The 11,210-nt window shown below is 51.5% G+C and overlaps 3 protein-coding genes across 3 annotated transcripts; all 3 read right to left on the bottom strand.

The window, feature by feature from the left end:
- Positions 1–1,135: 1,135 nt before the first annotated feature.
- P168DRAFT_315361 (uncharacterized protein) lies at positions 1,136–1,882 on the bottom strand (the record flags this gene model as incomplete). Its single annotated transcript, XM_024839895.1, has 1 exon — positions 1,136–1,882. One exon carries the CDS (start codon positions 1,880–1,882, stop codon positions 1,136–1,138), a length of 747 nt encoding a protein of 248 aa, XP_024697947.1.
- Positions 1,883–5,493: 3,611 nt separating this feature from the next.
- On the bottom strand, positions 5,494–7,618 carry P168DRAFT_324332 (uncharacterized protein; the record flags this gene model as incomplete). The annotated part of the gene is made up of 4 exons (XM_024840822.1): positions 7,491–7,618; positions 7,232–7,373; positions 6,573–7,176; positions 5,494–6,526 (listed from the first exon to the last, which is right to left on the bottom strand). Exons 1-4 carry the CDS (start codon positions 7,599–7,601, stop codon positions 5,494–5,496), a joined length of 1,890 nt encoding a protein of 629 aa, XP_024697946.1. The 5' UTR covers positions 7,602–7,618.
- A 1,294-nt stretch (positions 7,619–8,912) lies between these two features.
- P168DRAFT_247890 (aldehyde dehydrogenase family protein) lies at positions 8,913–11,018 on the bottom strand. Its single transcript, XM_024834097.1, has 2 exons — positions 10,488–11,018; positions 8,913–10,432 (listed from the first exon to the last, which is right to left on the bottom strand). The coding sequence occupies exons 1-2, from the start codon at positions 10,547–10,549 to the stop codon at positions 9,001–9,003; spliced, it is 1,494 nt and encodes a 497-aa protein (XP_024697945.1). The 5' UTR covers positions 10,550–11,018; the 3' UTR covers positions 8,913–9,000.
- Positions 11,019–11,210: the final 192 nt, after the last annotated feature.

Below are 11,210 nucleotides of genomic sequence, written 5' to 3'. Positions count from 1 at the left end.
CCCTGAATCGAAACCTGTTTCCGCCCCGCAGAGACAGGCCTATTATCTAGCCAGCAAACCAGATAATAACTAGACTGTATCATACAACCAGCGCATCTACAATATAAATCTAAAATAATGTCTGTTTCATCATGTAAGACCCAGACAATCATGTACGGTAATATCAAAGTGTTCGGCTATCAATGTGGTTAGAAAGGCTTCGCATGCATCCCACTAGTCATAGCTTTCTCACATGTTTAAACTCTTCTTGGATGTTATAAACGAACCACCGAGCAGTCTCTTTTGTCGCCCCTTATTTAATAAGGAACTTTACATGCTCTTGGTCTTCCCTCACTAACTTCAGATCAAGGCTATTAGACAGGAAACAATGTCATATCACATGCCTTATGTGCTAGTCGGTCTTGCACTTCTTGTCAGTTACTTGCGGTTCATGCTATTCATAGTATGACTTGATAGTATGATCTCGGGTCCCATGGATCTCAAAGGTTTTCTCCAAGATCACAGGCCTAGATAATGATATGGGTATAGCAGGCTCATGTGTATTTTGCAGAGCCAAGGGATCGATGTCAATTAGATATAGAGTTCACAAAGCAACCTGACTATTGATTTCATTCGAATATAAAAAGAAAGTGATTCCTTGATGAGGTCTCCTATGGTAAACGAGTTTATGGAACAGTCTCTGGTTGTTGGTCCCCCACCCTATGTCGCCATGAATATGTTATCTACCCCCATACCTCATCACTGAGCGTGATGTTTATAACTGTTTCTTTCCAGGCTCCAAGACGAAAAACATGTGGTACGCGAAGGTACATGCACCACATCTGCAATGAGAGGGGTGAACTTGCGGCGCAGTTGTCAGCCCCCTTCTGCACAATACATTCTAAGATTACTCGAGTGCTGAACAACTCTTTCCTCAAGCGTATTCTAAGAGTAGCTAGGATGGCCTGTGTGCCCGAGTGGGAAATTCATCAACCTACAGCTGATTTGATTGTCTAGTCAAGTTATATCTCAAAGATGCTTTATTCTGAACCCTCCAAAGGGAAACCTCGAGGATCCACGGACGAAGAGCTGGCGGTTCAGTTACGACCAACAGAGCATCGACAATGCGCATAGCATCCAGGTTTGCTCGACAGATTTACGCCAAGCCTGAAGGTGACTGAGCCATATGCCTCCCAACGCCCGTATACCCAGCCTGGAAGCAAACGTTGATCCTATCGCGCGTGGCGACCTCGATCTTCTCTCTACCCCTCCATCCCAACCTACCATTGTAGACCGCCCACAATTTCGGTAGAATCCGAACATCTTGAGCACAGTACTTGATAATAGTCTCCGACAAGGGCCGGGAATTGAACACCTCGTAAGAGCCCCCGCGCTCAGGCGCGAACAGCTGTCGTCCATCTTCTTTAATGTCCTTCCACATTCTGGCTTCAAACAACGTCAAGCCTGCGTCATGTTGAATGCACCGGGAAAGACCGTTTATGAATCTTCTTGACCCACTCCGAGTGGCGAGCTCAAAGAGCTGGAGATCCTGGATGCCCGCGAGGTGAACGCCGAAGTGGGCATATAAAGCGTCAGAATCGTTTCGAACATCGAAAAAAGCCTTATGGATTCTTTCGTCTTCCAGTATGCCTTTCAGGGTGTGACCGCTCGTAGAGGGGTGCAAAAAGGCTTCCTGGCCCAGAGTGTGGACGTCGATGAGGTACACTTCGTTCTGGGGGAGCGAAAAGATTTGCATTATTGAGATTGAGCCGTGACGACAAAGGTTTACACCTTCTAGGTCGACGTAAATGGATGGAGGATTGTTTGGAACGTCTTTGAGCAGCTCAACCAATTCGCCAATAGCGGCCGTCCTGTCCACTATCTTTGGGGACGGGTCGGTCATTTTGGGCTCGGGGTGAATTTATAGGACCAAAGGCAGAGAGATATTGAAGCAGATCTTATTTCTTTGGGGCTTTCCAACCCATCTGGGGAGACGGGGCTGAACATATGTCTGTATTTATAGCTCGAACGCCTACTTTGTACCTTCCTATACGGATATCTACGCTTATAGATTGTCTGTAGTATTGCATATGATAGAGCACTGAAAAGAGTGCGATCGGCAATAATTGAGGCCTACCATGCGCATAGAAACCTAAGCTACAATGGCCAATCTGCTCGCTCTTCAGGAGTATGGACTTGGTTTCATCAACCTCCACTGAGACCCTGCCAGGACGAACGCAAGATCCATTTTTGAGGCCTACCACTGGGGTGACTCGTTTACGAGCCAATGGTATCGGCACCTTGAGCTGCATATGCATGATGCAGCTGCAGCGAACCACGAGCTAACTCCAACGGGAAATTTGAGGCCTACCATTTTGCCAAGAGATAGCCCTTGTGTTCTGGGCTTTCTACAGTAACCCTCAAGCATATAAAGACAGAGGATTCCTCGACTAGAAGTGCTCTTCTTCCTTCAACAGCGGCGCCTCTCGCAAGAGGTCGCCTAGTCGCCCTTTTACCACCAACCGACCGCTGCTCACCCTTTGCGTTTTCTCGTCATTCTTTTATATCCAGTTCGCTCTTTGCTTCTCTTTTTCTGACTCTTTATTTGCTTCGGACTGAAGGCTGGTCCCGTCGGGTTGAGAAACCCGTGCCCCAGTAGCCCTCCTATCTCCCTTTCCTTCCAGGATAAACAGTCTGAATCACAGCTCCGTTAACAGTCATCCAAGCAAACATCATCTTTATCAGCTCTATGACTGCATTGACCCTGCGTGGTTGGATATTGGGCATCCTGGCCCTGACCTTGGTCTTTCATCTTCTTCTCAATCCCTTCAGACCCCTTCACAGCCCGATGATCTTCCGAGCCATTCCCCACCCCAACACTCGTTTCCACCGGATACAACCCCACTCGCTAGCCCTGGAGATCTCCTACCACCGACTCCAGCAAACCCACAGTTCACCAGTCCTAAGCATACCCCAACTTCCTCTCCTTTCAGGTGTGATATCTGCGGCGTTACTGTTCAGAAACCACATGAACTCAAGTGAAGACTCCCCCAGCTTGGCTTCACCCAGATACTCTGACTCCAGGGCTAACCTCTTCGAAGTCGTCATAATAAACGCCACGATAAACCCTTCAGGTGCACAGTCAACGGCTGTACGCGGGCATTCGAATACCACAAGGACCTCACACGGCACTACGGCTCGAAACACCCCGATATGGTCGAAGAGCCTTCAACATACTTCTGTCCCGTCAAGTGGTGCAAACGTAGCTTTGAACTTGGCGACGGGTTCCGCAGGAAGGACCATCGTGATCGGCACGTTAAAGGCCATGCGAGGAAGGGCGAACTTTGAGTCATCGTCTATACATTGTACACTCTCGTTAACTGATCGAAATCGCTATTTGAAATCCTTCCTCATCCGATCAAATCTGGTCGAGTTCCGACATTATATACATATATTCGTATGGGGCGTAGAAGGCAGACTATCCCAGTCGCATAAGATGCCTCTAGACTGGCAAACTAGCTGGTCCTAAGCAGATCCGAATACAGTAAAAGGATTTTCAGATGCGGGTGGTACTGTCATGATAGTCCTTACTGTCCTAATTTTCTACCCTCACTGGTCCTCAAACAATAAGCACAGAGTACCCCGGGGTCTGCACTTGTAGTCAACTCCTTCCGGATATGGCTCCATATTGGACGGTTCGACGAAATGGTTACCCAGGGTCGCACGGCAAGGATCAATAGCAAGGTCAGGAACTGCTGTCCAGAGTTCGACATTAATCCCTGAGACAAGTCCTATTTTCAAAAGCTCGGCAAGTTATTGACCACCACTCCCATTGCCAGTTTCCTCAGTATGCTATACTCTGATATAGCCCCATGTTGCGTTCTGTAGCCTTGTGAACTAGTCGATCATCGAGTATTACTTTCTTTCGAATGAGATCATAAAACACATATATGTGGCTGTTTACCGTAGTTCCTTTTCTTTTTTCCAAGCTGCCAGCGGGATGAACTGTATTTGATCTACTAGCTGTAAGGAATCCTCATGATTCCAGGATTTTTCCAGAAGCCATGAATGTATTCCACTTACAATTCACTATTCTTGAAAGTCTACCACTGAATCATGTGACAAAGACACAGTCAAACTATATAAGTACTGGTGACTTGGTACATTATTGCAATTCCCTTGTATATTTATCGGAGGCAGGCTCATTTTGCAGACTACTTACTGTACAGACCTTTTTACGGCCTAGTACATGTGCAGTAGCGGGGTTATGTAGCGTTAAATCAGTGCAACAGTACCAGATTTTGCTAGCGCGGTTGAAGAAAGTTTTTAAAGGCCTGGAAGGCGATTGAATGTATCAACACAATCCATCAATACCAATGGGTTACAAGCAGATGATCAGGAGACAATGTACAAGAGCAAACAAGACCATACTACAAAGCGACAAAGGGAACAATATTCGAAATAAGACAATAGAATTCATTCAATTATGTAACCAGAACCAGAACCTCCAATGCCATAGCCAAGTATCAGCCAGTTCACTACCAAAAGTGAACCAACCAAAACCAGCTCCATCCAAATCCCAAACATCAAAAGAATAAAGAGGAAAGGCACCTTTCAGACCTCCTCGACACCCACCAAGTCGGACCGACCGAAGTCAGACATCACAACCAGGCCAAGATCATCACCACTCCCTGGACCAGACGGTGCAATTCACCACGCGAACAGACGATCCGAAGACCGCCGTCTGCGGTAATGAAGAGACACCAGGTCGAGGCGGGAGTAAACAGAGGCTTCACTTTAGGGCATCGAGGACATAAGGGTCATCAGCAAGGGTGGAGATTCTGTGGCTCATAAGAAGAGCTCAGAAGAGGACGTCTACTCTAAAGTGATTCTTTGAACTGTTGGCAAATTGTTAGTTGGTTGATTCATCAAGAATGAGGAGAGGAGAGCCTTGGGAGAATCCTGTGGAGGATTGTTCCCAAGGTAGGGGGGGAGGGAACTAACGTAGAGTCGCTTACTTTTCTAAATGGTCGGGGAGGAGCCGCCTTTTATATTTTGCCAGGACCGCTAGCGAGCGCACTAGTCGCAAGCGAACCCGGCCGTGTTTGTCCGGTTTGTCTGCAGGCGGTGGGGCGAAAAATCTTCCCGGTCCACTTGTGGTGGTCTGGGCGCGGCTTTGCGACACGGGTGGATGTCTTGAGGTTGTCATTACCATATCGCTTTCTGCACTGGATGGTGTGATTCGTGGAATGGGTTTACTTGACAATTACTATTATTCACAGCTTGGGAAGTGAATGGCTTTACGGCACTGGGACCCTCTACCGGCCCGATGGTGGTCGGTTTGCCGAGGCTGCTGTCCTAGTATACTCGGCGTGCTGTCTGCATAGTAAGACCCGTGTGCTGTGTAATATGAGGTGTGCAATGTGTCATTGTAACAGCTATACCATAGTCTACGACCGTACTCCGTACTGCATCCTTCAACGGAAAGCTATCTTTGTAATGGTGGTGTCATATCTACGACAGTACATCCTCAGTAAATGGAAAACTATCCCACGACGGCAGCTCCATCCCGTCCCAGTCACAAAACAGACCGCCGTCCATAAGTGAGTCGAGCAGATTCGCCTGCGACGGCGTCGTCATACCACTGGCGTTTTCCCCTACGCTCGCTGGTACTTCCTCGCCCGCAGGATCTTGGTCTCGCTTCAAGCTAAACAGCTTGCTGACGTACCGGTTCTTCTGCGGCGACCGATGCATCAGCCGCTGGCGCTGCTCGGCAATGGCATTCTTCAGCAGCGTGAGAATCTCATGGTAGTGGCCCGCTTGGGCGGACTGTTGGGACAGCGCGTGCAGTATGCGAATCGCTCCGTGGAAGGCGTCTTCGACGGCGGTGTTGACTTCGCGCTGTGCGAACAGCGAGAATCCTAGCACGAGGGCGGCTGCGAATACGAATGCCTTGAGGATGCACATGTTACCTAGTAGCAGGTCGGACTCGTGAACTTCCATGCAGGTTTGGATCATGTATAGGGCGGAGTCGACGCACGCTGAAGCGAGTTGCGCGTGCGCTGGGTCGTCTTGTAGGGCTTCGGTTGGGAGGCCCAGACTTCCTGTCGAGGCGGGCTGGAACCGCGCTAGACGAATCCCGAGCACGGAGATCAGGAAGGGCCGCGTGACGATGATGACTGCGAAGTGGTACAAGCATGCGATGTGTAGACTACCGATGATGTGTTGCTGGGCGGCCGGGCGCGCGCAGTCAGTAGACGGCGGCGCCAGGAGTGACGGAGGCAGGCTGTCGCTCCACCGGGTGAGTTTACCGAGGATGGACGCGGCTGCGTCTGCAGACGCTGCTTTCTCGCTGTACAGGCGGACGATGATCTCGTCGAGGATGCGTGACATACGGTACGAAGCTACCAGGTCCGGTCTTATCTGGGTTGATCCGTGCTCCATACTTCCGCTATTCTCTAAGCGTAGGCAAGCCGTCGCGGGGGGACGGCCGAGGATGGAGCTGATTAGCAGATCCAGTATACACAGACTCATCCAGATGCACGCTCTTCTGGCTGTCAGCGCTGTCTTCAATAGTCATCTACGTGACGTACCGCTGTGACTGCTCCTTTGCCGTCGTAGTTGAAGAGTCTGGGATGTGAAGTCCTAGGGCCACCGCCGCCCGGACCGCCACACCAAGGTACATGAACGCGGCATTGCGACGGCACGCACCCAGCATGTAGAACGACATGAGCAGGAATAGCCGGACGATCTCGAGGCTGGGGTTTTCCAACATGCCGGTGAAGGCGCGGGTTTGGGCGCGCGAGAAGAAGAAGCGTTCTGCACGGGTGGTCATGCTGTCACTTTTGGTGCACTGCGCTCCGATGGCGATCATTATATCGCGGAGGGCTGTCTGCGTATTGAGACACTTCGCTGGTTCCTGAAACGCTGCTGGTTCAAACACCCGCTCTGTCTCCTCGTCCGACAGCACATCAACAAAACCACTCGTTGCAATCTTGTAAGCCAGGAGGAACGCCTGCCGACGATCATCATCGATGTCACTCTCCTGGAAGGGGGGTAAGGCATCCTGAGGCGTTTCCGCCTCGAGCATATCCTCCCTTTTCAAACTATGCGAGAACTGGGACGGTCCGATATATTGGGTGACGGTATCTCGAAGGAGTTGTAGGAACGATAGGGAGGCCGCCTTTCCGATGTAGACTACCTGTGTCAACACAGACCGGATTGTCCACTCTCACGGGAAGACAAATCTTACCTCGTTCCCCTTGTAGGTTGCGCAGCATGCGCGGGTGCGTCCGATGGGGCGCTTCAGGGGAGAGTGAGCCCGGATGGTCCGTTTGGTTCGAGCTCTGCAGAGGCGGGGTTGCGCATCGTAGTCTCGGGGCGGCGACGGCATCCTGTAGATCAGAGTTCAAGACAGCCGTAGCATCTCTCACGCGAGTACTGGACAACCAGGGACTTGGTGTTTGAAGTTGTACGGAAGCAGCGCAAGAGTCCCCCCGCCCAGTGCGTACACACTTGATGCACGGAAACGTCCCGCTACATCGCTTCTTGGCCGCCCTGCAGGCGAGACAGGCTTTGTCGGCGCGTTGGCGGTTCTTCGGGTCGACTTTGGCCCGGGGCATGGTGGGTTCACTCTGAGTGGTTGCATCTAGATGGGTTGTTGGTAGATGAGGTGCGGTCTTACAGAGTCGGAATGGTACCGGTGTGGGGTAAGCTGATACAATAGACTTTGTGGTTAACTTTGGTAGTTGGAGATGCCAAGATGAGGGGAAGTAAGGGAGACGAAGGACTAACTATGTGGGCTGTTTGCAGATGACCTGATAATCTTACTTTGTATTGACTCGGGGTTTATGAATATAGTAGAATTATTGGCTGGAATTTGTCAATCACTCATTATACTTTTGAATATAACTTTCATGGTCACTTAGTGAAGGTGTAATATCGTGAGTGCTGTGTAGTATACTACCTAGTGATATATATCGAGCCGGGGTACTCCGTAGCACATTCAACACATCCAGCAATCTACCTCAGCCACCTAACCAACTCGCATAACATCTCTCTATTTGATAAACAAACAACAACAACATTAACCTTATCATTAAATAATATAACATTAGCCAAATTACCTCCAGCAGACAATCCTAGAACCCCAGCAACATCAACATCAACATCCACTCTTTCCTGGCGCGATTTTCCTTTTGGGGTCAGTAGCTTAGCGGCAAGTCCTCCCGATCAGAAAAGTCGCAGGTTCGAATCCTGCACGTCACACACAACCAAATCGGAGGAATTTGAGTTCCCTCTACACACTTACCTCTAACTCAATGGTTCATGACCATAAGGATACCTCTTGCCTGTTTCTCAATTAGCGGAGGATTGTGGCAATTAACCACCAAAAAAGCCGGCATCATACCCACCGACTCGCCATTAGTTATGGGTTTTACAAAACGTATTGCACAGTATATAACCCCCCCGCAAGAAAACGCGTCCTCTACCCCAAGGAGGTCACACCACGATGTTAGATGAAACGACTACTGGTCTACTCCACCTCCACCACATAAACTCAAACAACTCGAAGTGCCGAATACCAACAAATACAGCAATCCGATTGGTTGACATCTGCCGCTGACAGGGCTTATTTCCTTTTATCTCCGCGATCAGCACCGGCATGTTGTCTGGGATTCTGTCCGGGGTTGTGTTCTGTCCGCTTGTTCGTGCGAGGGTAACTGTAGTTGGGTTGGGATATGGTACTAGAGCTATTCCCTGTCTGCATGGGTATTTTCTTTACTTGGTGGGATGTTATGTGGTTGGTGTTTCCGATCTATTAGGGTGGAAGTCACCTTTGTAGGAGTAGTGTGTAGAACTACTAGTGAATAAGACAGCTGGGTGGTCAAGCTACGTATCTACGATATCTACAATTGTTAAAAAAAAAAACTCATAAATCGTGTCATTTTTCCATGACAGTGCATGGTCGAGATCAGACTACTCTCATTATATACGAAACCCCCATTATATACGACATGCTTAAGCGAACAGAGCATCACCCAGACGGATGTGCACGGCCTTGACCTGGGTGTAGTTCTCCAGGGCGTACGAGCCGAGCTCACGGCCAATACCGGACTCCTTGAAGCCGCCGAAGGGCGCCTGGTAGGAGATCATGTTGTACTGGTTGACCCAGACGGTACCGGCCTTGAGGGCGTTGGAGACGCGGATGGCGGTGTTGATGTTCTTGGTGTGCACGGCGGCGGCCAGACCGTAGGAGGTGCCGTTGCCGATGGCGATGGCCTCGGCCTCGTCCTTGAACTTCTGGATGACGACGACGGGGCCGAAGATCTCCTCCTGGGCGATCTTCATGTCGGTGGTGACGTTGGTGAAGACGGTGGGCTGGATGAAGTAGCCCTGGTCGCCGTGGCGGTCACCGCCGGCGGCGACGGTGGCGCCGGACTGCTTGCCGTGGTTGATGTACTCCATGATGCGGTCGAACTGCAGCTTGGAGACCTGGGGGCCCTGGAAGGTGCCCAGGTCGAAGGGGTTGCCGAGCTTGTTGGCGGCGGCGCGCTCCTTGAAGCGGGCGACGAACTTGTCGTGGATGGCCTCGTGGACGAGGATACGCGAGCCGGCGCAGCAGCACTGGCCGTGGTTGAAGAAGATGCCGAAGTTGGACCACGAGATGGCGTTGTCGATGTCAGCATCGTCGAAGACGATGTTGGGGGACTTGCCGCCCAGCTCGAGGGTGACCTTCTTCAGGTTGCTCTTGGCGGCGGCCTGGAGGATGGTGCGGCCGACGAGGGTGGAGCCGGTGAAGGCGACCTTGTCGATGTCCATGTGGCTGGAGATGGCGGCACCGGCGACGCGGCCGAAACCGGAGATGACGTTGATGACACCGGGGGGGAAGCCGGCTTCCTTGATCAGCTTGGCGGCGTAGAGGCCGGACAGGGGGGTCTGCTCGGCGGTCTTGATGAGGACGGTGTTGCCGGCGGCGATGGCGGGGCCGATCTTCCAGGACCACATGAGCAGGGGGAAGTTCCAGGGGATGATCTGGCCGCAGACACCGATGGGCTCGTGGCGGGTGTAGACGAGGGTCTCGGGGTTGGTGTCGATGGTCTGGCCGTGGATCTTGTCGGCCCAGCCACCGTAGTAGCGCAGACAGGCGATGGCGTTGGCGACATCGACCTTGGCCATGGTGAAGGCCTTGCCGTTGTCGAGGGCCTCGATGGCGGCGAGGGTGTCGGAGTCACGCTCCATCAGGTCACCGAGCTTGGTGAGGAGACGGCCACGGTCGGTGGGGGTGACCTGACGCCACTCGTTCTCAAAGGCCTTGCGGGCGGCGGCGACGGCAATGTCGACATCCTTCTCGTTGGCCTCGTGGACGCTGGTGATCACCTTCTCGTCGGTGGGGTTGACGGTCTCGAAGGTCTTGCCTTCGGAGCCCGCGACGAACTCATTGTTGATGAACCTGGGATTATTAACACGACGAATGGATCTGATGGAGGGTGAGGGGAAGGACATACAGGCCCAGGGGCTGCTCAAACTTGGCAAAGGGGGTCTCGAGTTGGGTGAAGAGGTTCGACATGATGAATATATATATATATGGGTATCACTGGGGAGAGAGAAGAGAGAGAAAGAATGAAACGAAGAGGAAGGGAGAGGGTGGTTCTAATAGTTGGGCGGAGAGGGGAGGGAGACGAGCAAGGAGGGGGCGAAAGGAGGGGAAACCTACGGAATTCTCGACACCGACGATAGCCAGCCAGACCACCTTCAAACAAGCTCTTCCAGGCCAAAGAGAAAGAATCTTCCATGATTGATGAAAAGTTGCCCCTCCCATTGCTCCGGGGATCCACTGCGGTGATTGGAAGCAGAGGAACAGCAAATCCCAGGTGGAAGTGGAAGCCCACCATTGACCATTGGCAACCGCGGTTCCAGTCCAGTGCGGGGTCAACAGATGATTGACCAACGGTATGTTCTCGAGGAAGGGGTCCTTCCAAGGGACGGATCCAGGTATCCTGGTTCCATTGATGTCATCTGTCTGGTGACAGTGTTCGTGTTCAGGATGACTTCTGTGTTCCTGACAAAAACCTCCCATCCTACGAATTCTACACAAACAATCGAATTGTCTCATCCAGGCGGATCGATGAGTCAGCAGGATCATTAATCATCCCGTGACGATCAGCCCCACTCACCGCCTTCGTGGCGGGACTTTGGTCGGATTAGGTAAGGATCGCCTCAGGTATTCA

This window comes from Aspergillus campestris, assembly GCF_002847485.1.
Source record: "Aspergillus campestris IBT 28561 chromosome Unknown P168scaffold_1, whole genome shotgun sequence".
Lineage (NCBI taxonomy): Eukaryota > Fungi > Ascomycota > Eurotiomycetes > Eurotiales > Aspergillaceae > Aspergillus > Aspergillus campestris.
The sequence above is the reverse complement of the archived record's forward strand: the minus strand, read 5'-3'. Positions and strand labels throughout refer to the sequence as shown.

Bases quoted from the DNA above. Each gene is read 5' to 3' on its own strand.
- P168DRAFT_247890 (XM_024834097.1), bottom strand. From the start codon at position 10,549: ATGTCGAACCTCTTCACCCAACTCGAGACCCCCTTTGCCAAGTTTGAG. The intron at 10,433-10,487 runs GTATGTCCTTCC...TAATAATCCCAG, and splicing joins TTTGAGCAGCCCCTGGGCCT to GTTCATCAACAATGAGTTCG.